This window comes from Populus euphratica, unplaced genomic scaffold (genome assembly GCF_000495115.2).
Source record: "Populus euphratica unplaced genomic scaffold, PopEup_1.0 scaffold1.1, whole genome shotgun sequence".
Lineage (NCBI taxonomy): Eukaryota > Viridiplantae > Streptophyta > Magnoliopsida > Malpighiales > Salicaceae > Populus > Populus euphratica.
In genome coordinates, this window is record NW_011499845.1 from 4,837,633 (window position 1) to 4,865,618 (window position 27,986).

At 35.8% G+C, this 27,986-nt stretch overlaps 3 protein-coding genes and 1 pseudogene across 8 annotated transcripts; 3 read left to right on the forward strand and 1 right to left on the reverse strand.

The window, feature by feature from the left end:
* Window positions 1-468: 468 nt before the first annotated feature.
* Window positions 469-10,361, forward strand: LOC105123309 (DNA-directed RNA polymerase 1B, mitochondrial-like). The gene is made up of 19 exons (XM_011022845.1): window positions 469-1,634; window positions 3,048-3,281; window positions 3,365-3,498; window positions 3,607-3,673; window positions 3,785-3,843; window positions 4,161-4,278; window positions 4,462-4,575; window positions 4,796-4,927; window positions 5,010-5,426; window positions 5,691-5,741; window positions 5,978-6,048; window positions 6,485-6,569; window positions 6,799-6,951; window positions 7,019-7,093; window positions 8,065-8,154; window positions 8,282-8,329; window positions 8,530-8,644; window positions 8,739-8,842; window positions 9,437-10,361. Exons 1-19 carry the CDS (start codon window positions 846-848, stop codon window positions 9,545-9,547), a joined length of 2,967 nt encoding a protein of 988 aa, XP_011021147.1. The 5' UTR covers window positions 469-845; the 3' UTR covers window positions 9,548-10,361.
* Window positions 10,362-15,382: 5,021 nt separating this feature from the next.
* On the forward strand, window positions 15,383-20,493 carry LOC105123317 (putative U-box domain-containing protein 42). Of its 2 annotated transcripts, XM_011022865.1 has the most exons (5): window positions 15,813-15,844; window positions 15,977-16,093; window positions 16,432-17,598; window positions 18,188-18,497; window positions 18,764-20,493. In XM_011022865.1, exons 3-5 carry the CDS (start codon window positions 16,582-16,584, stop codon window positions 20,356-20,358), a joined length of 2,922 nt encoding a protein of 973 aa, XP_011021167.1. In that variant the 5' UTR covers window positions 15,813-15,844; window positions 15,977-16,093; window positions 16,432-16,581; the 3' UTR covers window positions 20,359-20,493. The 2 variants fall into 2 exon arrangements, with proteins under 2 accessions (XP_011021159.1, XP_011021167.1); XM_011022857.1 differs by lacking the exon at window positions 15,977-16,093 and having other exon boundaries at window positions 15,383-15,844.
* Window positions 20,494-22,130: 1,637 nt separating this feature from the next.
* LOC105123327 (uncharacterized) lies at window positions 22,131-24,908 on the forward strand. Of its 5 annotated transcripts, none has more exons than XM_011022877.1 (7): window positions 22,131-22,351; window positions 22,564-22,607; window positions 22,949-23,070; window positions 23,230-23,840; window positions 24,143-24,251; window positions 24,335-24,655; window positions 24,756-24,908. In XM_011022877.1, exons 1-7 carry the CDS (start codon window positions 22,332-22,334, stop codon window positions 24,801-24,803), a joined length of 1,275 nt encoding a protein of 424 aa, XP_011021179.1. In that variant the 5' UTR covers window positions 22,131-22,331; the 3' UTR covers window positions 24,804-24,908. The 5 variants fall into 5 exon arrangements, with proteins under 5 accessions (XP_011021179.1, XP_011021186.1, XP_011021201.1 ...); XM_011022884.1 differs by having other exon boundaries at window positions 24,158-24,251; XM_011022907.1 differs by having other exon boundaries at window positions 22,329-22,351; window positions 22,826-23,070.
* Window positions 24,909-25,055: 147 nt separating this feature from the next.
* Window positions 25,056-27,984, reverse strand: LOC105123358 (putative pentatricopeptide repeat-containing protein At1g68930; annotated as a pseudogene).
* Window positions 27,985-27,986: the final 2 nt, after the last annotated feature.

The following is a 27,986-nucleotide window of genomic DNA, read 5'->3' on the forward strand; positions in this document are numbered from 1 at the left end:
CGTAAAAAATAAAACAAATCAAGGAAACGAGCATAAAAGTGAAGCTCCCAAGCAGGACAGTTTTTTTTTTTTTTTTTTTCCGAGAAAGGTAAATCCTTTTAATTTCATGACAAATTGCAATTCCGGGTAATTATCAATTCTCGGATTTTTGTTTTCATTAACTAGATGTGATCCTTTTCTCTTAAAATTGCTTTACTTGACCAGATTAATTCACCCATTGCCCCATTAATTTTTTTTTAACCCGGAATTCTAATAATTATTAATTTACGATTACTAAATAAATGTAGGTCAAATAAAGTTTTGACTAGCTAGCTAAAGTCAGGCCCCAGGAAAATTAAAAGAACATTACTTTTTAAAACTTGCAAATAATAAAGGTAACTTGCAAACCGAATTCTTTTGGGGATTGCCCGGAGCAATTGGGTGAACCCAAATACCAAATTACCATAGCTTTTCCCAAATTAAGCAAGGTCCATGGCTCCGTAAGTCACTAAACGGGTCAGGCCTTAAAACCCATGGATCCGTGCTAAGAGATTGAAGAAGACCTCCCCTTGTAGGTTTTAAGGAGGGTTTAAAGGCGGCAGCAAAGCTTCCCTCATTATCCCCCCCTCCGCCTTTCTCGATATTTCACATTTACAAAGATTTTGATTCTTTCACCATCTCCGTTTCATCATTCTCTCTCCGTCTCCCCCCCTCTCTAACTCATACTCTCCCTCACTTCTCTTCAATTTTTTTTCTATGCCCTCCATTATTTTCATTGCTATTTCCTTTCTTGACTCCAATTTAAAGTCCTGTCCTTTTAGATTATAATAATAAATCATTGGTTCATAGTTATTGTTTTCTACATCATGTGGAGAACCTTAGCCAGATGTTCTCCTTCTAAACAGCTGAAATTTCCCTCGAATTCTAGTAACTTCTTTAAAGACTCCACCTTTATAGAAAATATCAGATCCCCAGATGCCAAAAAATGCCTAAAGTCAGCATTTTCTTTCTTATGTTCTCGTCAGATTGGTGTTTTTCCTCAAAATGACAAATTGTGCAATTCTAGTTTTGGTGATTTAACAAAACCTTTTGATCTCTCCCCTTTTTTCTTCAAGGGGTATGCAACAGCAGCGGCTGCAGATGTGATTCCTTCAAATGACGAATCAGACCTTTCCGGGTCTGATGATTTTCAAGGACTAATGGAGCAAGTTAACAAGCATTTCCAGAAAATGGAACCACAGTTTAGGCCTCAAGAGAAGAAAATGGTGGCAGGTATGGGGATTGGAAAGTATGCAATTCTCAAAAGGAGGCAAATAAAGATGGAGACGGAAGCGTGGGAACAGGCGGCGCAAGAGTATCAGGAGATGTTAGAGGACATGTGCGAGCAGAAACTGGCACCTAATTTGCCTTATGTAAAGTCTTTGTTTCTTGGTTGGTTTGAGCCTTTGAGGGATGCAATTGTTGCAGAGCAAGAATTGTGTAAGCGGAACTTGAGGGTATCTCATAGAGCCCATTTTAATGACTTGCCCGCAGATATGATGGCAGTGATTACTATGCATAAGTTGATGGGGTTGTTGATGACTGGTAATGGGGGGAGTGCCAGTATCAGGGTGGTTCAAGCCGCATCCGTTGTTGGCGAAGCCATTGAGCACGAGGTGAATGACTCAGAATATTAAATTTTTGGTTTTTAGCGTTTTGTTCTTGAAGTTTAGTTGGATTTGATTAAATATTTAGGATCAAACTACTGTTTTTTTTTCCTGTTTCTATTTTAAGTTGGAAATGTAAGGCAAAGAGAACACATAGGTATAGGGCTGTAGGAATGTCAGGTTGATACTCATTAGAAGAATTCGCTTTGCTTGGTTCATATAGTAATTTGGCCCTTTAGTTGAATTCCATGAGATAACTTATCCTCTATTTTCCCATCCCTTCAATACCTCCAGTTGTGTCTTCGGAGCTTTCTTAAATGTTTCCCGCTAACTGTAGGATACTGTGCTTCTATTTTGATATTCTAATACCTTTTCATGTTTCTTCATAACATTAATATATCTTTTAGATAGCACATTTTAGTTCATTCAATTTTTCAAATATCAAGCACTTCTTTTGGTGTTTAGTAATAGTCTGATGGGAAACTTGCATGACGCTTTTTGGTTGTTGTTGTTGTGATGATCAATACAGTTTTGTTTGTCTTGTTCATATGGTATGCGATTAGTTTGTGTAGGATGCTGGAATTTCTTGTTACTTGTCAAGTTGATTTCTTGTTTGTGCTTAAATAAATCTAGATTTATTTTCATAAACTATATATAAAAATATATTTAGATTTAAAGCAGAAAATCAATCTTAGTGGTGTCGAACTCTAAGGTGCCAGATGTCATATATTTGGGAATTTGTTGAACTTCAGTCAATCATCGTCAACAGAATACAAAGACTACTTTCAAAGATCCTTTTTTTTTCTTTGACAAGTGATAACAAAAAGCTAACATGATAAAGGATGGGGTGTTTCCCTTTTCTGGAAGGATCGTACAGTAGATGCACCAGAAAATATTTTCTTAGAAAAGCGAAATGAAGGAGCAGCAAAAATCAAGCCCTATGAATCAGGGATCAGTCAAAACCAAGAGTCATCATTGGTGATCATACACGAGTTGAGGTCCAAAACATGACTTACATTGCGTTTGAAGCTCTTGTTGAATGAATGATTGATTTCACATAGTTTGCCTGTCAATCTTATGTTAAAGCATACGATTCTTTGGAAGACTGTATACTTCTCAGCATTCTTACTGTTTTGCTGCTTAAATATGGTTGACAACCAACGGAGGTAGGCCCTTTCATGATTAGCATCTCCCCATGAATTTCCTATGTTCTTGTTGTGATATATCTTAATAAAAAATGTAATTATGTTTTTAGTTTAGAAATGTGAAAATTGCAATTTCTTCTTTTTTCTCCTAGCAAAGCAAATAGCTGCTTGTTTGGAGCCATAATTAATGAATTTGTAATTGTTACTAAGCAAATAGCTGTTGTATTTCTTGGCTTTTATTGAGAGCTTGTACGCAATAATCTCTTATGTGGATCAGGGTAGAATACACAAGTTTTTGGAGAAGACTAAGAAGAGGAAGAATGTGGAAGACAAGATATCTGAAGGTGAGTCTGATGCTGCTATTGAGGAAGGAGAGAAACTAAACAAGGAACAGGAGAAGCTGAGGAAAAAAGTAACCACACTGATTAAAAAACAGAAAGTTCAGCAAGTAAGACGAATTGTGAAGGGTCATGATGATTCAAGGCCTTGGGGTCAGGAAGAACATGTTAAGGTTTGTGATATTTCTTGCTGTAAATGCAGTCACATAGAAGTGCCATTTTTCTCTGCATTTCCTCTGATGCTTATCTATCCCAGGTTGGCTCCCGCTTGATTCAATTAATGATAGAAACTGCCTATATACAACCTCCAATTGATCAAATAGGAGATGGTCCGCCTGATATTCGCCCTGCATTTGTGCATACCCTCAAAACCATCACAAAAGATACACAGTGAGACATTGAAATCTCTGTTTAATTAATGACTCCCCTCCCCCCCTCTCTCTCTCACATACACATTCATATCACCATCTAAAATTTTTTTGGCTTACATTTGGATAGGAAAAGTAGTAGGAGATATGGTGTCATTGAGTGCGACCCACTTGTTCGCAAAGGCCTTGAGAAATCTGTAAGTAGCTCCTTTTTACACTGTTTTGGCTCTGGTATATCTTTGGATATATTTAAAGATTATATCTTCCTTACGGTATTAGGATGATACTAATTCTTATCATCCGAACAGGCTAGGCACATGGTCATCCCTTATATGCCAATGTTGGTGCCTCCTCTAAACTGGACAGGGTATGGATTTCAATTCTCTATATTTTGACATTTTTCTTTTTGTTTATACCAATCCTTGTACAATGTTTCAAGTTAAACTAGTTTAATAGAACAGTTGGTTCTAAGCCAGTGATATATTATCCATGTAAGAATTGTTACTAAAAAGAAGTTGGTTTATGTCAGTTGTTCTTAGTAACATATTGTATGTCAAGCTTACTGCTTTACAAAATAAAATGACCAGACCATCTTAATCAATTCTTCATTAAGACAGCTGGCTAGACATTAATATCAGTGCTGTTCTGGTTTCTTTCCTCCTAACTTTTGCTGTATTTCAACAGGTATGACCAAGGTGCACACTTGTTTTTACCCTCCTATGTTATGCGAATCCATGGATCAAAACAACAACGTGATGCAGTTAAAAGGGCTTCAAGGAATCAATTAGAGCCGGTTTTTAAGGTAAGGTTTGAAATCAATGCTTAAGTTGATTCTATCTATTTTCCACTGACAAATATGTCACTAAAATTGATACATTTACTTGACGAATGGTGAATACTTGTGACTGACTTCAAACTTGCTCCCAAACCTGTTTTCATTTTTTTGTTTGTTACAATAATTTTGTATGCTTTTTTGGTGAGTCAGGCCCTGGATACTCTTGGAAATACCAAATGGAGAATAAATAAAAGGGTCCTTCTGGTAGTTGATAGAATATGGGCCAGTGGAGGCCATCTTGCTGGCTTGGTTGACCGTGAAGATGTGAGTTATTTAATGAGCAGAGTTTTTTTTTCCTTCTTTATTTGTTTATTTTTCATTCATAATGAAAGAAATTCTTTCTGTTCTTTTGCTCCATTGTCTTTTGAGTGACTGTTCTAATTAGCATTGCCTGTGCTGGTCCTTGATCTTTCCCTCATTTCTTTTTGTTGAAATCTCTTTTCCCCTTCAAACTCTTTTGTATTTACTTATAAAAACTTAATAGGCTCCTCTGCCCGAGGAGCCACAAACAGAAGATGAAGCTGAAATTCGGAAATGGACATGGAAAGTTAGAAGTGTGAAAAAGGAGAATAGTGAGCGACATTCCCAGCGTTGTGATATTGAACTAAAACTTGCGGTAAGAAGCTCCATTGTTTTCTGAAAATAAAATTGTTTGCATGTCTGTAGATGACTTGTTAAATTGTTATAACTTGGAGCAGGTAGCTAGAAAGATGAAGGACGAGGAAGGCTTTTACTATCCACACAACCTTGATTTTCGTGGTCGTGCTTACCCTATGCACCCATATTTGAATCATCTTGGCTCTGATGTGTGTCGGGGAATCCTAGAGTTTGCAGAGGGACGACCTCTTGGGAAGTCTGGTTTACGGTGGCTGAAGATACATTTAGCAAATCTGTATGCTGGTGGTGTAGACAAGTTATCCTATGATGGTCGAATATCATTTACTGAGAATCATCTGGATGATATCTTTGATTCTGCTGACCAACCTCTTGAAGGACGAAGGTGGTGGTTGGGTGCAGAGGATCCTTTTCAATGCTTGGCAGCGTGTATTAATCTATCAGAAGCTTTGAGAAGCCCTTCTCCAGAGACTGCTACTTCACACACACCTGTTCACCAGGTACTTTTTCTTTCAGTAGTTACAACTTTGAGTTCTGTGAAAAAATAAAATTGAAGCCTGCTTATGATGAGTTGTGATGAACTCTGGAGCAGATTTGTTGGCTAATGTTTGTTGTTTTGTCTTCGCAGAAGTTGAGAGGTGTTATATATAACCTTTTCTTTCTTCGTGTATTACTTTTCATGTTGAATGTGCAGTGCAGGGATGTACATTGATCAAGAATTGATTCTTATGTTTCTTTTTTGTTTTTGTTTTTACTTTTCCAAGGATGGTTCTTGCAATGGCTTGCAGCACTATGCTGCTCTAGGAAGGGACAAGGTAAAAAATTTCTGTTCAAGTTGACTTAAGAAAATTGCTGGATCTCTAAATCTTAAATTTGGAAACTTGGAACTTGTTAAATTTTGCATCAAGGTTCATAATTTTTTTTGGCGCAACTTGAGTGTTTTTGAAGTCACAATTATGACTAAGGATCTTTAAGATTGCATGGTGTGAGTTTGTTGTACTTCACTTAAGTTTTATATTAAGCAATATAACTGAATTGAATTTTTCATTAGTTGGGAGCTGCTGCAGTAAATCTGGTCGGGGGAGAAAAACCTGCTGATGTTTACTCAGGAATTGCAACCAGGTAGGGTCTCTCTCTCACTGCACCTCTGTAGATATTGAGTTAGTTTGAAGGTGATTAGGGGCAGCCAACTACAACATGACGACTATTCTTTACAATTGGTTGGGAATTAGGTGAACCTTTTTCTTAAATTTGGATTAACTTATACCCATATCTACAGGGAGTAGGCAGACTGATTAGTCTGAAAAAAACAGGGTAATAAAATGGTAAATTTTGGAATTCCCAAATCTGGTTATGATGGCAACTTGTATCTATGATTTTTAAATTTCATGTTGGTACAAAATATAGCATGAATTATTGAATTTTCATCAAATGTATTGCTTCTGGAACAATTGCCAACAACTCATGTTCAATTGTTACACTAAAAACCCATATAATTACCTAGTGTCATTTTTGTTAGAACATCTAACGTCTAATTCTATTGCTGTTTTTGATGTAGAGTTCTTGACATCATGCAAAGAGATGCAGAAAAAGATCCTGCAATTAATCCGAATTCAGTGCATGCTAAGCTTTTAGTCAATCAGGTTTCTGCCTTCTCATGTTTATTAATGGTGCTGAATATGCATGGGATTATTCAATTAACATTATTTGAATCGTTAATTTACGAATGATTTCTTATTTCAACAATATACACTGACACAATTAGGTTTTAGGATCAGTGGACTCATTTTTTCACCAAATATACCTGGGCATACTTGTACGTGACCTCCTATATTATGTGGCTAACAGCTCTCGCTTAACATTGAATCCCAGGTGGACCGGAAGTTGGTTAAGCAGACGGTGATGACATCAGTGTATGGGGTCACTTATATTGGTGCCCGTGACCAAATCAAAAGGAGGTTAAAAGAGCGTTGTATCATTGCAGATGATCCACAGCTGTATTCTGCAGCCTGCTATGCAGCAAAAGTAAGTGCTCTGTGTTTGTGTGTGCCTGTAAAGGAGGATTGTGCTAATTATTTCACCACATAAACAGACCACCTTGATGGCTTTGGAAGAGATGTTTGAAGGTGCAAGAGGGATTATGGCTTGGCTTGGAGAATGTGCAAAGGTGTGTTTCATTTGCTTTGCATAGCAGGATAGTTTTTGCCCTGTCATTTGATACGTCCCACATATGGTACTGCTCAAGTGAGAATCTTGATAAGACACTTCTTTTTGGTCATGTCCTTTTCATTTGTATCCCCAAAAATCCTGACCTGGTAATTTTATTTAATGCTTTGGTAAGATTTGCCCCCCTTAGGTTTTCTGCTTAAGTTATAGTATTAGTGAGCTTTGTTGGATTTAGATAGTCGATGTATCTTCATTAATCATCTTTTGATGATATGGAAAGTCTTTGATTCCTTATAATCCATCTGTTGTGAGAGAGCTTTAAATTGGTGTTAATGCGGTCAATGTGGGAATAAGCTTGTTCAGCTCAGCGGTGCTCTTAGTTCCAGACTTCAAGACTTGTTAAAGCTGGCTACTGAATCTTGTTTTCAATCCCACCCGCTAAGGTTGTCTTATTGAAGGGATTTGAGATAAAATCATTTCTAACTATATCACCTCAAGTCATTTTTGTACCTCTCATTTGGTAGTTTCCCTTCAGCCTTCAGTATCCAGTTCCAACTACCAAGTGTCATATATGATTTCTTTGCCAGATCATTTCCATTTTCAGATCATATTTTGTAATGGCATGATCATATAAATCACTAAGGATATTGGGATACAAGAATGTAGTTGAATTGTTTCTTGCGGACCTTGTTTCTGATGGTTAAAGGGTGGGATAGGTTAATTTGACAATCTTTTCAACAATAAATGTAAACCGAAGAGAATAAAGGAATGGTGTTTTGTACGTTACTTTCCCAAAGGATAATGTTCTATCTAACATGCATGCTATACCATTAGCACTCAAGCTTAATACATTTTCAGTAACTTTGAGTTTTCAGTTAAATATAGCAGTTCCCAACCATCAACACTTTGTACTGCTTGTGAATATTCTGCTGCGTTCTGGAATTTCTGACTGCTGAATTGGAATATAAACAGGTGATAGCTTCAGAAAATCAGCCTGTTCAGTGGACCACTCCACTCGGACTTCCTGTTGTACAGCCTTATCGACAGTTGGGAAGGCATCTTGTAATGATCTAGGAAATTAATATTATTTTGAAATTGTCCGATTTATAGTTCTCAATTATATAATGAAAGTAGAAAACCACCTTTTATTTGGATAGGCGACTAAGATGCTTTCTTGATTTGTATGTAGATTAAGACTTCCCTTCAGGTGCTGACATTAAAAAGAGAAACAGACAAGGTAATTTAATGGATCTTTTTTCTATTTTTTCTATTCTAACAAGCTTCAAAAAAATGTGAATCATGCCTTTCTTCTATTCAATCCTTGAAAAAAAAAAATTACAAATACAAAACAAGAGATTGAAAATTTATGGGTAAGGGGCAAAGAACAGCTTCATGTTGAACTCAGCAAATGATCCCACAATTTTGTGCTTGTTATAGGTCATGGTTAAGCGGCAAAGAACAGCTTTTCCTCCAAATTTTGTACACTCCCTTGATGGTTCTCACATGATGATGACTGCTGTTGCCTGCAAAGAGGCAGGGTTGAACTTTGCAGGTCTGTGCTGGCCTAGTAGTTCTCTCACTCCCTCTTGACTCCTGGTAATTTTTCTCGGGAAATCTTATTATTTCATTCTGATGTCCACCTACAGGGGTCCATGATTCATACTGGACACATGCATGCGATGTTGATGAAATGAACAGGATACTCAGAGAAAAGTTTGTTGAACTCTATGAGGCGCCAATACTGGAGAATGTAAAGTATCTTTAACTACATGCTCATCAAACCTTATATAAGCACTGCTCCTAGAGAGGAATTGTTTTCCTAGTTTTAAAATGGGTCAAGCTTGTGCTTTGCTAGTTCACACTGCCACTGTTTGTTTTCTTTTGAAATGACTGACATACAAAGCATTAGTAGATGGCCACGATCCATAGCTGGTAAATTGTTCTATAAACAGTTTAGTTTAGATCTTTATCTATAAACCACATGCCCACATGCCACAATGGAGGTCATTGGGTGAGAGCAGACCTTTCTTTCATTTGGTTACTTAGGTTAGCTTTCTGACATGAACTGAAGCACATTACAATTTGAACCTGCTGTGACTTTCATGTGCTTTAATGAAATAGTTCTCTGTAGCTTGAGAATTCTATTGGTAAGCAATAAAATGGGAGGAAAAAGGGCCACCTAAAAAATTATGCTCTCTTCACAGCAAGCTATTATGCATTGTTGATTCCATTTGGTAATTTGTGATCTTTAGGCTGTATTGAATTTTTTTTTCAAACTGAGAATCTTACATGTTGAATTATGTTAATAACTACCAGATTTATTGGTTTGTGTTTGTGCTTGCAGTTGTTGGAAAGCTTCCAAAGTTCATTCCCCAACTTGAAATTTCCTCCCTTACCAGAGCGAGGAGTCTTTGATCTAAAAGATGTCCTGCGATCAACCTATTTCTTCAACTAGTCTGAACCGGACCCTAAACTTGTGAGTTTACTTTGTAATATGTACTCTATACCTCTGACATTTGGTCCCAAGGTGAAGGCAGTTGTACTCGCTGATCACTGGGTTTAGATTGTGGGTTTAGATTGTGACAAGAGAACCCTAAACCACATTGAGCAGAAAAGGTTGAGAAGAAAAGAAGCACGAGGCATACCCCCACCTTAGGTACCTTTTAACATGCCTAAACACAAGAACTGATTACTTATTAGGAGGAGATATCTCTGACACCATCCTTCTGCATAGCTTAAATGTGGCATCTTCTGGATCTGCATTGTGAAAAGATTCAGAAATAACATATGCAATGGCTTGAAGGATCGACACTGTTAATAAGCAAGCTACTTTGTCATGGCTCGGTGCAAAATGGAATCGAAGCTTTTTGGAAGAATGGATTATTATGTTGATGAAGGCATTGAAACAGACTGATGATGATGAAAGCTTCGGTTTGCATACCGTGGTTCCTTAGTGGATGACGATCATGTCTCCTTCGTGGTATTTTGCCACCTTTGTACCAATTTTTCTATAGGATCTTTAATTTGATTCGTGGACTGGCTTTTGTATTGTTCTTGCTACGAGTTAAAGCAAGCTGCTAATTTACAGGGCAAAATAATATAGGTTGATGTTTTTTTCCCAAGGCCCGGGATTTACTTGCTCTTTCTGTAACAGGTAGTTTACTGTTATTTTCTTTTGTTGTCGTTGAGTCAGAGATTTGAATTGGAAATGATAAAGAAGGCAGGTCTGTTCAAAGAAACACAAAATAAGATTTGGGTCTATTTGGCCTTGCAGTGCTCAAAGCCGAAGGTATTACCCATGATCAACTTTTATCTGTCTTTCTTTCTCAAAAAATTAAAATAAAAGAATAAATAAATACTGTTATTACGAGACAATGACTGCCTTCTTTTCCTTGGTAAACACATGTATTGTTAAAAGTTCGACCAGTTGCCGCAAAATTGATTGCAAGCACAGCAGGACCATTCTATTATCTTTTTAATTAAGCATTTTGAGTTTTAAGGTTCCAGATGCAGTGTAGCATATATCAAAAGTCTCACGACCTGCCATCATCATCACCTTCTTACTTAAATATAATTAATCCAGAATGTGATGTGCTGAGGACAAAAAAATGCAATGACGTTCAGAGGACTGCAAATACTCCCGAAGACATCGTTCTGAAAGGACCGATGAACTCGTCCCGAAATGGATGACCGTATTGCTCTCTACTCCATGTGTAGCTCAAACCAGGACAACAAACATTACAGAACACCACAGTCGGGAAAAGATCTGGATTTGTACATAGGCAGTACCCAGGCAACTTTGCATCTTTTACCGCTTCCACAGTTGAGTTCTTCAAGCAGGTGATGAGAAGACCATTTTCTAAGCTGAATATCAAAACAAATAAAATCATGAATGTGGAGAGGGGGTTCTTCTGAATGGGGCACAGGCATCACTATATACGGCCACCAAACTTGAGAACACAGCAAGGAAAATCATGACGACAGACATGACCTTATCCTTCTTTGTTGCTACTAAAGGTGGATCCATGAAAGATTATAAGTTGAATCAACAATTGAACAAGATGATAGATAGACCCAAGTTGGAAGTAATTTCTCATTTTTTAATGCAATCAAAGTGCATTGGAGCTTCGAAACTGATACCAATTTGGGATACATAGCAGGCAACAGAATCAGAACCACCAACCAAGATAATGCGTTTACATGCTCGGAGAAAAAGGAATAAAAGAATTAATGCACCACAGCACCGGTGTCCCATCTTAAAGGTTTTAAGGCCCTTGTATCCGATATTTTTAAAATGCAAAATGTATCCCTCTTTTGATCTGAACATTATACCTGCATGATTAGAACTTCAAGCTAGAGAGTTAAATTACTCACCTTAAAGCAATGGCAGCGAACTGTCAATACTAAAATTATCTACTTGTCAAGCACCTGGCCTTGGAGAGTAGCCAGAAGTGCCCAGATAAGCCTGGTCACTCCCTATCCCAGGGGAAACTGGCATTCTTTGTTGACCAATTTTCATTGAGAGAACCAGTAAACAGATGCCACTAATGTTCCCAAATCAAATCCACAGGCAAGCAATTTAGAGGATATGAAGATCAGCCAACTCACCATTGAAATGACAGATAAATGCTGTAACAAGAATGAGAAACACAGTGAACAGGCTTCAAAATGAAGAAATACGAGTAATATCAGGAAGCAACCAAGGCATGCTATAAACTAGAATTTTTTTCACATGTTTAGTGGATTTTTTCACAAAATTGACCTGAGACAGATGGAAAAAAAAAAGAAAAAAAAAGCTCTTGATTTCTTTAATAACAATAGTAGTAATAATAAGTATAGAACACTATTTAGAATAGAGAGTAAATAAACTCAACTTAAACCTATTCCCAGGTCAATATTTTTCTTATTTCCCACATTTAAATTTTTGGTATTTTGAAAATATTATATTTATTCTCAGTGTTATTAATATTTTTTTTTATGAGATCAAGATAAATATACATTTTATTGAATTAATAATCAGAGGAACATATTTGGATCATAATCAAACCAGAATTATACACACACACATTGAATGCAAAATTAAGGATATTAATTAGAATCACTAGCTAGCGGTACTTCCTGGAATGCATGTCAATGACATCATTGGCAACACGAGAGGACTTTCACTTTGGATTTTATTTTTTTTGGTTCTTGCATGGACTAGGGTTTTTACTTTAGATAGGTTAAATTCATAATTTCTTCAAAAATATAAAAACTTGTACTCATAACTATAAACGACTAATACAAATTTTGATACATGCATGCATGCAATTGATTGCACATTGCACTACACACACACACATGTATAAGCAAATCTATATATATATCACCGTTTAAGTTAATTCTATAACATTTACACCACATTAACAATTCAATGCAAGACTAAAAGTTAATTGAGATTATCATTTTTAAATTGTAACGTTGTTTATCTTTATTATAAATATATTTAATGATATTTATATAAATTGAAAGATACTTGGATGAGTTTTATCAATGTTATTAAACTCAAACCGGTTTAATTTTTGTTTTATATTAAACTGGGTGATACTTAATTAGATCAAACTAATTGATTTGATAAGTTAACTCATGATCCGGTCAAATCTCAAGTAAATTATGATTTTTTTTTAAATTTTAATAATAATAATATTGTTTTGAATTGATATAATTATTTAACTAAATTCCTGACAGTTATATAAATTAAAAGATATTTATATGAGTTTTATTAATATTACTAAACTCGTTTAAATAGAACCTGAGTTTTATATCGAATAAAATGAGACTTTGTTATATTAAACTTAATTGATTTAATATGTCAACTCATACAAATATCAAGTTAAATTTAATTGATTTAATATGTCAACTCATACAAATATCAAGTTAGAAATAATTTATTTTTTATTTTTTAAACAATATTATTTTGAATTGATCAGATTTATTATTAAAAAATTAGTAAATACTTATAAATATATTAATGAAATTTTATTAATATATTATGGTGAATTTTTCCAATTAAATATACCTTTATTATGAAAATATTTTCTTAATATATACTAATAAAATTATATTTAAAAAAACCAAAAATTATGATAATCACGTAAACAAGGAGGACCCAGTATTGTAAAGCATCGCAAAAAACTCCACTTTTTCGGCCTTACTATACCCCAAACGCATCCCAACAGAAAACGAGCACAGCAACAAACACATTTAACAAGGTTCGAACAAAAACTCGAGATATGAAGGACTTCCTAAAACTGGTCATGAGTAAGATCTTAAAAAGGATTTTTTTTTAAATAAAATTTTCACAGTATATATAAAAATTTGATAAAATAATATAATTTTATATAATTTAATAAAATAATACAATTTGAGCATGTCATATTTATAAAATATGACATAATCAAACTCTAAATTCTTATCTCAATTAATCAACAAGTTGGATATAATTGTATTAATTGGTTGATGGTTTCAAATAAAAATTATGATTTTATGAAAATTTTCTTTTAATATTTTATAAGTCAAAATATATATTTTTTTCCAACTTATGAAAAATAAACTCCAATTAAAATCTTAAAAAATTATTATTTATACAATAATAGGTGATTATGAGTAGTCAAATACGAGTTTATTTACCTAAAATAGATTATATGGATAGCCTAACAGATATATTTATTAACCAATAAGATAGATTTAAACCCAAGACGATATCTGATTGCACCTAACTAGAATAATAACTCGAAAGGATCATAATTTTTGATCTAATTGTTAAAATACTTTTAAATTTTTATAGATATATTTGAATATTATTTTGCACCGCATAGCTGGTAAATCTTTAAATATAAAAAATTCTCACCAAAACCCACTAGTTTTGCTATTTTGGAGATCTTTCTTGCTATTGTCAAAGTTGATCAAATGATTTCTTCAATAACACGGTTTGGCCATATAATTCTTTAAAAATACAATATTTACTAAATATGATTATTTTACCAAAATATTTTGCTCATGTCAATACACCTGTATTTTTAATTTTGAGTGCTAAATTTCCAATTTACACTGTTATAAAAAGGATTGTTGCCATTAATTGTTGGAAATCACGAACACTCATAAATAATGGCTTCTAAAACAGGGGCTATATTTATTTATTTATTTATATCCTCCTCTTCTAGTCATGCAAAAGTTAATGCAGCTTGAAAATGTAAAAATAATTAAATTATCATAAAAAAAAACTAATAAAAAGAACTGAGTTACAGACAAATATAAAAGTATAAGGGTTCAATATTGGATTTTTTAATTTGAAAGGATTAATTAATTAATCCATAAAAAACATAAAGATCAAATAACAATAATAATTTACTCTAAATGGGGCTCGCAAGCCTCTAACCCAATAGTAAGCATCTGGGAAAGTAAGAAAGATGGTGGACATCGCATGAGTCCAGTGCTGCCCATGACGTCCCGGAAGAGGAGTGAATTAACATAGACCACTTTGATTTTGACTTCGCTCATAAAATAAAACCAAGTGGACTAATCTAACCACTCAAATATCTTTAACAAATTTTGCAAGGTACTGAAAGTCAAACAAGTTAAATCCTGGCACCTGTAGCGAGTCTTAATTTCTTGGGCCATTTCTTCTCCAAGCATCATATCAGGGCAGTTAGTTTAACAGCAAGATTGCTATTCTGCATCGGTTTTTTTTTTTTTTAAAATATTTAAATAATTTTTTAAAATTTATTTTTGATATTAATATATTAAAGTAATATATATATATATATAATTTTAAATTAAAAAATTCAAAATTTCTAGATTGTACATGGGCAACCATGTTTATAAATATCAATAAATTGAATATTCAGGAAAATATTAATAGCTCGACTCTTATAAATTTGAGAGCCGTTAAAAATTTATATAGTTATTAAATTTAGAGTCTGTAAAATTAATAAAGGTGTACACAAGTTGACTCGAATATCTATAATAATAATAAATATATTAAAGGTTGGTATAGCATTTAATTGTGTGTTTCAAGTATTTTTTTTTTTAAATATTTTTAATTAAAAATATATTAAAAAGTATAAATTGATATATTTTAAATGAAAAATAATTTTAAAAAATTGACAAGAAAACAAATTATACGCATAAAAAAACACTCACTGAAAGCGGTTGTACGGCCTATCATAAAAAACAGAAAAAGGAAAAAACCATCTCCAACTTCAAAGATACTATGACTTTTTAATGCTGCAACGTCTGTGAGTAGAGTAAAGACATCTGCTTGACTAAGAAAGAGCATTGTAGTGTTCCAACAAATATGCACAATTGAAGCTTCCATCTTGAAAGGTGGCTGATGGAAAAATTAGATAGTAACCTTAAACCAAACCTCAAGCAATTTGTCAAATCCCATGTCCCACTCCCATAACAGCCATGCTGACTGAGTCTTCTTTTAATTTCTATGCCTCGTATATATCAAGAACCAATATAGAAAAGATAGTTACTCTCACAAATACGTTGTGAGTCGTCAGAGTTCGCCAGCAAATTATAGTTTTCTGGGAAAGGAATCTCTTGCTGGTAAGATTAGTGAAAATTGCGTAATTAAGCTACCGGAGACTTGTTCAATGGCAAAATATAATCTTATCGGATGCCTTCTCCAACAAGACTAAGTGACTCCTTCTCCAGGTTCTGTAGAGATCATCGATCGAGTCCACACAGCGGCTCCGGTTGGATGTCGGTATGTGTTTGTCACTGCCATCTTGCTTCTATCTAAGTATTAACAGTTTGAGCAAGCCTCAAAAGTTAGAAACTGAACTGGCCTCTAAATAAACTTCCATGTACATACTTCTGCGTTTGATTTCGTGTGCAGGATTAGAGTTGGGTGGTAAGAGTTCAAGATATTTAGGTACAAAAACTCCATTTTCAATCAAAAGAGGGAGTAGCCTGTCAAATCCATTCATTCCTCTTGAAGTCAAAAGAGTTACTAGTCAGTTATCAAATTCAGCCTCTCTGTTTTTTTTTTTTTTTTTTTTAACTGGAACTCCAATCTGTTAACCTAAAGCTTCTGCTGCTTATATTTGTTTTTGAACCACTTCCATGTACATAGAAGTGGTTTTGTTTTTTCCCCCCTATTTTGGGGGGTAAGTTCAAAACTATATTACCTGGCTAGGAATATTCTCTTAATCCAGTTTCCTGTTTATTGAACTTTTCTTGAATTGAGTTCCCAAGCTCTTAATTGAGGTTTTATGCCGCTAATCAAACTTGAGAAAAACATCTTGTATGAGAGGCTTGCTAATCTTGTCGTTTTTTGTTTTGTTTCTCCAGCCCAGCAAAAATTCAACTTCATCTGCTAGTATTGCCAAACACTTGCTGCCATTAATTTCAGAGATCATTGAATCTATTACATGGGTGGAAATAGAAAAGGAAAACTTGGCTGAAATTGGATGCTACCTTTACCGAATTTGCCCAGTCATAATGGAGTTGCAGAAAACTGAGCACACCACGAATAATGCAACGGAAATCCTTCAATCCCTATCCAGAAGCATCACCGAGGCCAAGGATCTTGTAAACAAATGCCAAAGAGGCACCATCTCAAATTCTGAATCTGAACTGAAAAGCAACATGTCACATCTGGAAAGGGTGATAAAAGAGATGGGCGCATGCTTGACCTCGATACCTTCATCAACATTTCAAGGCCAAGAACATGCAGAAGTTTCAGTTCAAGCTCTTTCAAATGAAATGTTGAGTGCTCACTTTGAAGTTGGCCAAAGCCAAGGACTGCAGACCAAAGAGCTGGATCCACACAAGTATTTCTCAGAGGAGGCTCGAAACGAAGAATCTGTAACAATAGAATCAGATCTCTACCCTGCCAGTGTTGAAGAGTCCACAGATAATTCTCGGGAACTAAATGCTCCAGACTTTGTAGAATTCCTGAAACCCACAAGTCTCTGCAGGCCAAGGAAACACATCAGCAGTAGCAGCTCATCAACATCATTGGCAAGGATGACTGATCATATGGAGCCTTTGTATCAAACTTTCTACTGTCCATTAACGAAGCAGATCATGGATGATCCAGTGACCTTACAAAGTGGAGTGACATATGACAGGAAAGCAATTACCGAGTGGTTGGCAGAGTCCAATAACTCGCAGGGAATTTTCTGCCCAACCACGGGGCAGAAGCTGCTGAGCAGCGTTCTAAAAACAAATGTAGCTCTCAAGACCACAATAGAGGAATGGAAAGAAAGAAACGTGGTAGCAAGGATAAATATTTCACGTTCAGCTTTATTTGTGTCTGCTTCACCGAGTATGGTGCTTGAAGCAATAAGGGATTTGCAAGACATCTACAAAAGGAAACAGTATAACAAGATACAAGTTCACAATGCTGGAATACTTCCCTTGCTTTGTAAGCTTCTGAAGTACAAGGATAGAGATGTTAGATATGCAGCACTGGAGTTATTACGAGAGTTGACAAAAGAGGATGATGATTACAAGGTTGTGCTCTTCTTTCCTAAAATGTTTACATGACATCATAAGTAAAAGAAAAGGTAGAGTACATGTGCGTTTGCGTGCATGTGTCTTGATTTTAGAATGTCATCCAGAGGAAATTTGCAGTCACAAGTAAATTTCTGTCTCAATGTTCTAAGACTAGGCAATGCGGAGAGAAGTTAAACCAATGTCTACCAGTATTATCATCATGGACAAAAACTGTTCAATTTTTAAAAAGACACCCATAGTCTTCATCTTATTTCGCAAAAAGTTTATATTACCAGCGAACACACAATCAACCAAGCCATTTGCTTGCCGGGGAGGCTTTTATGTGAGTCGGTGCATTTGCCTCCAAGGAAGCTCACCTGCAATTGCTTAGCAATTAGACCACCATAATTGACCAAAACATGGCTGAAACTTCGGTTATATGTAACATGCATCTTTTTTGAAGAAGCCTCAACAATTCAAATTGTTCTCTATGGGTCTGAATATGAACCTAACATGAGGATACACATTTATCTAGAAAATAAGCCATTGACATCCATGAACACAATTTCCTGGACTTGTAACTCAACTCTGGTGATTTTCTGTGCAGATAATGATATCTGAAATGGTGGACATGTCAACAGTAATCAAGATGATGTCAAGTGGTCACCAGCACATAAGGCATGCAGCATTACTACTACTACTTGAGCTATCAAGGTCCGAATCATTGCAGGAGAAAATTGGGTCAGTTCCTGGAGGAATTCTGATGCTGATCAGAATAAAATACAATCAGCCTGATGATGCCTTCTCTTCAGAAAAAGCAGATGAAATCTTAAAGAATCTAGAGAGTTCTCCAGAAAATATCAAGAAGATGGCAGAAAATGGACTCTTGGAACCCCTTCTAAAGCATCTCACTGAAGGTAACTCCTGAAACCTCTCACACTCTACCAAAAGCATAGCTGGAAGTCTTGTGAAAAAAAAAAAATTGATGCATTAGCAAGCATGTTGAATGGCGATGTTTTTCTTTCTTTTAATTAAAATGGTTCGAACTAGTCACTCTAATTGTGGATAATTAGTTTAAGAGAATTGGTTTTTCTGGACAGCTTAAATAATGAAAAAGAATTTCCTTGTGTGCAAATAAATATTACATGCCTCAACAACGTTGATGGAAATTCAAAATAAACAGGTTCCGAGGAAATGCAGACAGAAATGGCAGAATACCTTGGGGAAATTGCCCTTGGAAATGACAGAGAAACTTATGTGGCTGAGAGGGCTTCTCCACCTCTTATCAAAATGGTGCATGGTGGAAACACTCTGACCAGAACAGCAGCATTCAAAGCTCTAGCAAAAATCGCATCCTGCCATCCTAATGCCAAAATACTTGCAAAATCTGGAATCATTCAAATTATGGTTGAAGAGATATTCACTCGAAGAATCTACGGTGAACCAATAAACTCAAAAAATGAAGCCGCTGCAATACTAGCAAATATACTTGAGGCTGGGCTTGACCTTGAGAACCTCCAAGTAAATTCTCACGGCCACAGATTAGCTTCAGACTATGTTCTGTATAACTTCATTGAGATGATCAAGCATTCAACTCCTGATGACCTCAACATCAATCTCATTAGAATTCTTTTGTGCCTGGCCAAGTCTCCGAGATCAATGAGCACCATTGTCTCCATGGTCAAAGAGAGTGAAGCAAGCTACACCCTGGTTGAACTCCTCAATAACCCCCATGAAGAACTTGGGATCGTAGCAATCAAGCTACTCATCGTGCTTATACCTTACATGGGACACATTATAGTAGAGAGACTATGCAAAACTGCGGGTCAACCCGAGAACTTAATCCTTGGCAGAAATGAAACAACCCGAATCACACAGAAGCAGGCAGTTTCATCAACATTTCTTGCTAAACTCCCCCACCAGAGCCTCACACTAAATCTCGCTCTTCTCAGAAAGAATACAGTCCCTGCAATCTTACAACAAATCAATCAAATCCAAGGAACCGGTATAAGAACCGGCAGGTATGTAATTCCTTACTTGGAAGGACTAGTAAGCATTCTGGTCAGATTCACGACCACACTTTACGAACCTCAAATACTGTTTCTAGCAAGACACTACAACTTCACCTCAGTATTCACAGAACTGCTCATGAAAACATCAAGTGATGAAGTTCAGAGGTTATCAGCAATTGGATTGGAGAATCTCTCGGTGGAATCCATAAATTTATCAAAACCACCACAAATAAAGAAAACCAAGTTCTTGAAACTCTTCTACCCACCGAAATTCCTGTCTTCCATTTCATCAAAAAAGAGAAAACTACCTTTGTGCCCGGTCCATAGAGGGGCTTGTTCCTCGCAAAACACATTCTGTTTAGTTGACGCAAAAGCAGTGGAGAGATTGCTGGCATGTTTGGACCATGAAAATGTTGAGGTTGTAGAAGCTGCTTTGTCAGCAGTATGTACTTTATTACATGACGAAGTTGATGTTGAGATGAGTGTTGGCATGTTGTGTGAAGTGAATACCATCCAACATGTTCTGAATGCTGTGAAAGAACACAAGGGAGAATGTTTATGGAAAAAATCCTTCTGGTTAATTGATAGATTCTTGGTAAAAGGAGGGAGTAGGTGTGCTTCAGCTATATCACAGGACAGGTTGTTGCCTGCCACTCTGGTCAATGCTTTTCACCATGGGGATAATGATACAAGGCAGATGGCTGAGAGGATATTGAGGCATTTGAATAAGATGCCTAATTTCTTTACTTCCCACTATACTATGTAGAATCCTAGTGCAATATACTGCTGCTTTTGAACGCAAACAAGTTCTGGTTTCAAGTGTAATCTCATAGTGATAAAGGCATGTCAAGCATGGGAGTGTTATTATGTGAACTGTAACGATTCGAATTCCCAGTCCAGGACAGGCAAAGTAAGAGCAGTGTTGCAGAAACACCTTATCTACACTAAATCTAAGAACACATATATATATAAAAAACAAGTTATTTAAAAATATATAGTATTTTATAATGTTCTAAAACATTATATTATTTAAAACTAATAAAACTAAATGAAAGTTCAAAATTTCTTATCAATAATTAAAAAATAATAATTTATAATACTAATTTATTTTGATATACATATACATATACATATTAAGGATATACATATTAAACATGCTATCGTAAATTAGTGAAAATGAAATTTTTGTATAGTTTCGTGTCGTTTAAAAAAGGAGAGCTGGGACTTGCTTTATATTGACAAAAAAGCAGGTGTATATAGATATTGGCTTCGAAGTCACGAAACTTCTAATAGATCTTGGTGGTTTCTCAAGTGCTTTTGGAGAAATTCAAAGGTCTGATCTTGGAATGCCTTTTCCGTAATGACATAGAACAATTCTTCGAAATGGTTTCATAGTTTTGAATTTTGTTCACAGAGTTGCAGAAAGATGTTGATGGGGATGTTTGGAACGTCCGGTTCAACAAGATTGGACATGAACAGATGTTTGAAACATCCTGTACAAGCAAACTGGATTTTTTCTATGTAAAAAGAGCATTGCCTTTTGAGAAGCCACCTCGAAAATTTTGCAGATTGCATTGTAGCGATTGATTTAAGATTCACACCTACTTGTCGATCTTGTCGTTAAACAATACTGCATAGATTGTTGCTCACTGTAAAATAAAAATCATTTTGTTTTAAAATAAAAGAATAAAACCGTAGCTTTTTACAAGAGAATTACACATCTATATATTTTGATTATACAATTAGGACTTAATTTATTGATTGAATAAGTTCTTAGTCCGCCAGATACAAATAAAAGTGTTTTATAAACAAATTTAATGATAAGAAGGGTTCTAAACTAGGATTCTTTTCCTTTTCTTCATGCCTAATATACAGTATGATGTTTATTTGGAAAGTATGTAAGTTTTTGTCTTAATTTTTTTTATCTAAGATTCTTAATTTGCAAGAAGGATTTGATTATTTTTTAAATAAATTTAAAAAATGGGGTAAATACAAACTCAATTAAAGAAAAATTAATTAAAAAAATAATTAAGTTTTTTTATTGTTTCACAAACCCTTTGAAAAAAATCTACTAACAAAAGACATTTGGGTGCTTCTTGTAATAAACTCATACGATAAAGGTTTTTGAGCGTATTTGAAAGGATGATTATAATTATTTTTTAAAATATTTTTTATTTGAAAATATATGAAAATAATATTTTTTTTATTTTTTAAAAATTATTTTTGATATAAATATATTAAAATGTTCTAAAAACCTAAAAAAATATTAATTTGAAGTAAAAAAATAAAAAAAATTAATTTTTTTAAAATATTTTTAAAACTAAAAAATAAACAAGACTTTTATTTATTTGTTTTCACGCCTGGGCATAGTATTATGAATATGAGGTATCAGTAAAATACGTTTCTTATTTAGAAGATTTCAAAAAAAAAAAAAGATAATTAAAAATTGAAAAGTACAAAATACTATAATTTTAAATGTTAAAGAAGCGAGGGTATTATAGACTCTTCACAAATGTTATACGAACCTTTTATACACAGTACAGATTTTCAGGAGTAATTCTATCTTCAGTACAAACGTACTGCAAGCAGGCGGCGGCAGACAAGGGTGAATAAAAAAATTGGAAGATATCCAATAGAAATTTCACGTTACTTACAAGACATCCTACAGCAGTCGACGATATAGGCAAATAACAAACAACAACTCCAAGGCAACATAGGCACAGCAGGCTTCAGCCGGCAATGGAAAACCCACCGCCATTGTGGGTCAACTCTGTTACGATTTCAATATTCTATTGCAGTCTACTTGTTGAGCTCTTCTTGTGCCGTTTCGTTTTCCTTTCTCTCAATCTCTCTGGGAATCTTTTGACCGTCTCCAAGCAATGTTCTTAGTGTTCACATTGTTTCTAGCTCTTGTAAATTAGCCTCCATTCTTTCTCTAATATGGCATAATTTCACTCTGATTTTTCAACAGTTTATGCAAAGGAATGTACATGGATTTCAGTGTTATACCAAGAGGTAAAATAACTTAACTGCTAATATCAAAACACTTGGTCAATCAACTTACCGATCTGTGCAACGTTAGAAGATTTTATAAAATATCATCATCAACTAGGACAGGCTTGTTGTACTTATCAGAAGAAGAAGAAGAAGAAAACTTGTATAAAAGGTTTATGTCAATCCATGTTTGGTCACTAACATTGTCCAAGTAAACACTTAAGGTTTATATTTTGTAGCTGACTGTTAGCCTGAGGACAACACAACCAGCTTGTTCATCCGGGCCCCTTTTAGCAACAAGAGATCACACCATCTTTTTCTGAAGAGGCAAATGGCTTCTTTCTCAGTGGAGGATTTTGTAGGTAACGGAGTTCTGAAGGACTTGCTTCCAACGTTGTTGAAAGAAGGTTGGGATGATGTACCAACTTTGAAGATTATGAATGAAGAGGATACGGATGCAATGAACATGACACAACAGCAAAAGGTTGGTTACTTGGAATTTGCTTTTCACTTTTCATTTGATCAAAATCTGTTATCTAACAAATATTGGCTTCTTCACTGTCAACTAACGAAAAATGTCGTCAAAATTTTGATCCAACTCATTATAAACTATCAAATTCCAATTCTCTCTCTCTCTCTCTAGGATGCATTGGAAATCAGGTCATACCTGCATGATCGTGCTCTACTGCAATATGGGGATAAGCTGGAGGCCTCTGGGAAATGTTTGCCCGAGCTTCTTAGCATAAGCACTGTGGATCTCTCCTCTCAGTTTGGGATGAAGAGAGGTCACATAGCTCGTTTCGTGGACAGAACCAGTGCATGTGCAGATCCTTTGCTCAAATCATACGCTCCTTTCACTGCAAGGAACATGAACAGCATAGCCTCCAGAAAAAATAGCAATTTCAAGAGTTATGCATCTGTCAACTCAAGGAAGATGCAAGCCAGTAGTAGTATGAATCATGATAAACCACTTGAACAATCACTCGCTGATTTTAAGATTAAAGATGATCACATCTTTAAAGGGATTGTAGCTGCAGGGCCAGCTGAGCCCAGAGCATGTGGCTGTGTACAACCGCCTCCTATAGTTGACAGTGTTGCCCCTTATTCTGCTATTGAAAACATCTCAGTTGAGAAACTAACACCAGAGTATAAGATTGGGATGGAGCGTCTGGTGAAAACCAAGACACCTCCAATGAAGGCTTCAGAATTATGGCAAGATAAACCAGCAGTAATCCTTTGCATCAGGCGACCTGGGTAAACACCTGTATTCTGCATCCTTGTAGCCTTCTTGTGCCGATAGCCTTGTTTTATCGGCTGGATTAGGGTGATATAGCATACAGTTGCAAATCATAAGAGTTTATAAGAGTATATACACAATAAAAAAATAAGATGTAGGGGTAATATGTGGGAAGCTTAAGAAATCAAAAGCCTGTTAATTAGCTATAGAAAAATATGTAGACTCGAATGCTCCCAAATAACATGGATGGATAAATGAACTTTTTAACTATGGTCAGCTGCCCTTTAAGCCATGCAATTGATTGTGAATTTCAAAACAGGTGCATCATGTGCAGGGCTGAGGCTCACCAGCTTTATGTCAAAAAACCCATATTTGATGCACTGGGAATTCGACTATTTGCAGTTCTCCATGAACATATTGAGTCAGAGGTATCTAGAGGACTTTTAGCTTAACGATCTAATCTCTCTCTCTCTCTCTCTTTAACAGTTGATACGCTACTGTTGGTCTGCAGGTCAAAAACTTCTGGCCTCGATATTGGGGTGGTGTTGTGCTCTTTGATAGGAGTATGAAGTTCTTCAAAGCTCTTGGAGGTGGGCAGCTACTTAAGGACAGTTTTATTTCAGGATTTATTTTCAATCCCCGAGCTATTGCAAATTACAAGCGTGCAAAAGCTACAGGAAGTGAGCAAAACTTCAAAGGAGAAGGTGAAATAAAGGGTGGACTCCTTATAGTTGGCAGGGAAAAGAGTGGCATAGCTTATCAGTTCATTGAGAGGAACTTTGGTGATTGGGCTCCTCTAGCTGAAGTAATTGACATATGTAGCAAGTTGCAGGTAATTCTTTTTATCTTCTCTAATCCCATACTGAGGTTCCCATCCAGCAGGACTTCTTTCTTTTTTTTACTTTAACCGGCTTCTCTTCAACCTGATGCAGAACCAGCAGCAAACTCGAGGAGTCCATCAAAACATCACAGCAATATGAATGAAGTCTGTGTCCTCATCATCCATGTGTTCTTCAGATTCACCTCTTGTATATTTATACTCATAATTCCAAAATGGAAAATACTCCCTTTTCTTTTCGATTTCATTTCTGAAAGGTAATTTATTTTGGTCAGCATGCGAGCCCAGGGAGGCTCCATGATGCAAAAAAAATGCATATGCCACCCTAGTAATGTACTGATTCTTTTGTTACAGATGTGGGTTGTTAATTCATATGGCATGTATTGATAAATTTTTGAGTTCTGCAGACTTGCTAATAACACATTTCGTGATCTGCTCTCAACTTAGAAATATCTAATTATTGATTGAATCAAATAAATGGATGTGCAAGTTTACCAAGTGTCTTAAGAGAGATTGAAAGCTTCATAATTTTCAGCTTCACCGGTTTGATCAATGTAACAATTATGTCACTAACTTTGGTAAAATAGTTGATACATAGAACTATCAGCAGCAGCTTGGCCCTGACAATACCTTTTGAACGAGTTTTCTGTTATAAACTTATGCTTGATACTGGTGTGTGCATGTGTGCGTGCACGCATGTCATAGAACTTATGATTAATAGAAAGGACATGGGACACGGATGACATGAGAGTCACATGCATGAGAACAACATGCATGCCATAGTACATGGAACTGAATAAGATATGAAAAATGTAGCTTGAGTTTGGACATAACATTTTTTACTATCAGGGATCTTGGTTCTTTCAAGATTATATAGACATTCTTCTAGAATCCTTGATGGAGAAAAAAGGATTCCTCTAGAGCTCCAGTGATACTCCTGCGAAGCAGGCACGATCACTGTCTCAATTCTCAAAAACTCTTGATCTTTGGTTTATCTCTGGTAACTTCTCAAAAACTCTTGATCTTGGTTTATCTATGGTACATATTGATTTGTAATCTTGTTCACGCAGCTTTGAACTGTAACAGATGTATATCACCAGAAATCTCCACATGAACATTTTCCATCTTTAAATAAATGGAACCTGACAGCATCTCTTACAAGTATCTCTCTCTGAGTAATCTTGGAAATATATTTAGTTGCATTGCGGCAATCCCCACAGACCCTCCGATTTTTTACTACTCGTATGGGAAGGCCACGAGGAACAAAAAGCAGTTGCAAGCTTCTCACTATGGTGGTAGCATCTTTATCTTCTATAAATCCTTAACATCATGAAGCACTGAACTTGCATCTGGTACATACCCTTCTCTATCATTTTTTGGTTTAATTTCTCCAGCTCAGCATTAATCAGAAAAGGGACTTTACTGGTCATCTGGGGAGAAAATATGAACTTTGCTTTTATACATGATCCATCTGAATCCCGGTCCCTTTCTCACTCCCTTTTCTCTCTTCCTCTTCTTAGTCTGGCTACATCGCTTCATTTTCCTTTAGCAGCATAGATGCTGGAGAGCAAGATGTAGCCTGCAGGGTTCTGGGGCTCTAGTTCTAGAAGAGACTCAGCTGCCAATTTTCTAATTTCCTCATTGCCTTGCATTGGGAGTAAAAGGCATCTTACTGATAAAACTTTTGGCTTATTCAAGCCTTCCTGCTCGACTAAAAGGGTCAATCATGCAGCTGTAGTGATCATAAAAACGAATTATTCCATGGTCTTTTAGCATTGATTCACTGTTTTCCTCTCTCCACCTAAGTACTAACCCTGGTCTAGAACAAGCTGAAAGTACCGCAATGAATGTAACAGCATCAGGTTTTAAACCTTGAGCCAGCATTCTTTCAAATAAATCCACTGTTTCATGAGCTTTTCCAGATTGTGCATATCCTGAAATCAATGCTGTCCAAGAGACTTCATCCGTGAAATTCATTTCATTGAACAGCTGATTAGAATCTTCTGTACTTCCACGTTTACCATACAAAGTAATGAGTGCATTGTAGACGGTTATGAAATAAATCAAACCAGAAACTAGGACTTGACAATAAAACTGGGCACCTTCTTCTAAGCTAGCTAGATTTGCACGTGAGTTAATTACACTTCCTAGAGTAAAATGATCTAGTTGAATCCCATTCTTTTGCATGTCACAAAAACTCTAACAGCTTCTTTGCTGAACCCTTTCTGGCCAAAACCCACTAACATAGCAATCCCTGAGACAACATTCTTACATGCCATTCTCTTGCCTGCTTCCGCAATTCATGTCAACAAGAGCAGTACCAACAAAGACATTGTGGTTATATTCATTCCTAATTGTAATAGCATGAACTTGCTTTCCCTCTTTCAAACCATAAGCCCCCCACATGCAGTCAACACATTGCCAAATGTGTACTGTTTCATCGCCATGCCTTCTAGCCCCATATCTCTGAACAAATCTATAACTTCGCCTCCATTCCATTCTGAAAGCCTTGTGATCGTCATTGTCCACGAAATGGAAACTCTTTCCTTCATATCATGAAGCAGCCTCTTTGAATCCTCTACCACCCAACAACTCAAAAGCCCTGCAATCATCGTATCATGCATTAACATGCTCCTCTCTTGAACCTCGTCAATAACCTGCTTTGCCTCGGAAACTAATCCCGTTTTGGCATACATATCCACCAAAGGACTCCCTACAAAAACACAGGCCCCAAATCCAAATTTCACTACCTGCCCATGAATCTGCCTACCCAAACCAACACACCCTTGACTCAATACCAACATAAGCATTGTCGATAATGTAATCCTATTCAAATTATAAACCCCATCTTTCAACATCAAGCTATAAGCTTTAACTACCTCCATAACTGAACCATTGCGCAGATACCCCGAAATAAACGAGTTCCAAGAGACGGAATCTCGGTTGGCATGATACTAAAGATCTCTTACATAGCTTTTGATAAATTCCCAGATTTTGAATTAGCAGAAAGCATAATGTTCCATGAAAAGAGTTTGTTGAGGCGTTTCATCAAACACATGGAGCACGTAGGTTATATTGCCTGATTTACCATGCGCGTCAATGAGATTGTTACAGAGAAAGGTGTCTGGGTTTGTTAGGGTCTTGATTACTCGGCAATGGAGCTTCTTGGTCTGGGGATTCGTTTTAGCAATGAAGAGTAGGATTTTGATGAATTCGACATTGTTTTATTGACAATTTTATTTTTGGCGGGGATGGGGTGGGAAAAAAAGAGAGTTGCAAACTGGCAATGCAACTGTACTTGCACTGAAAGTTGATAAGATAGCAG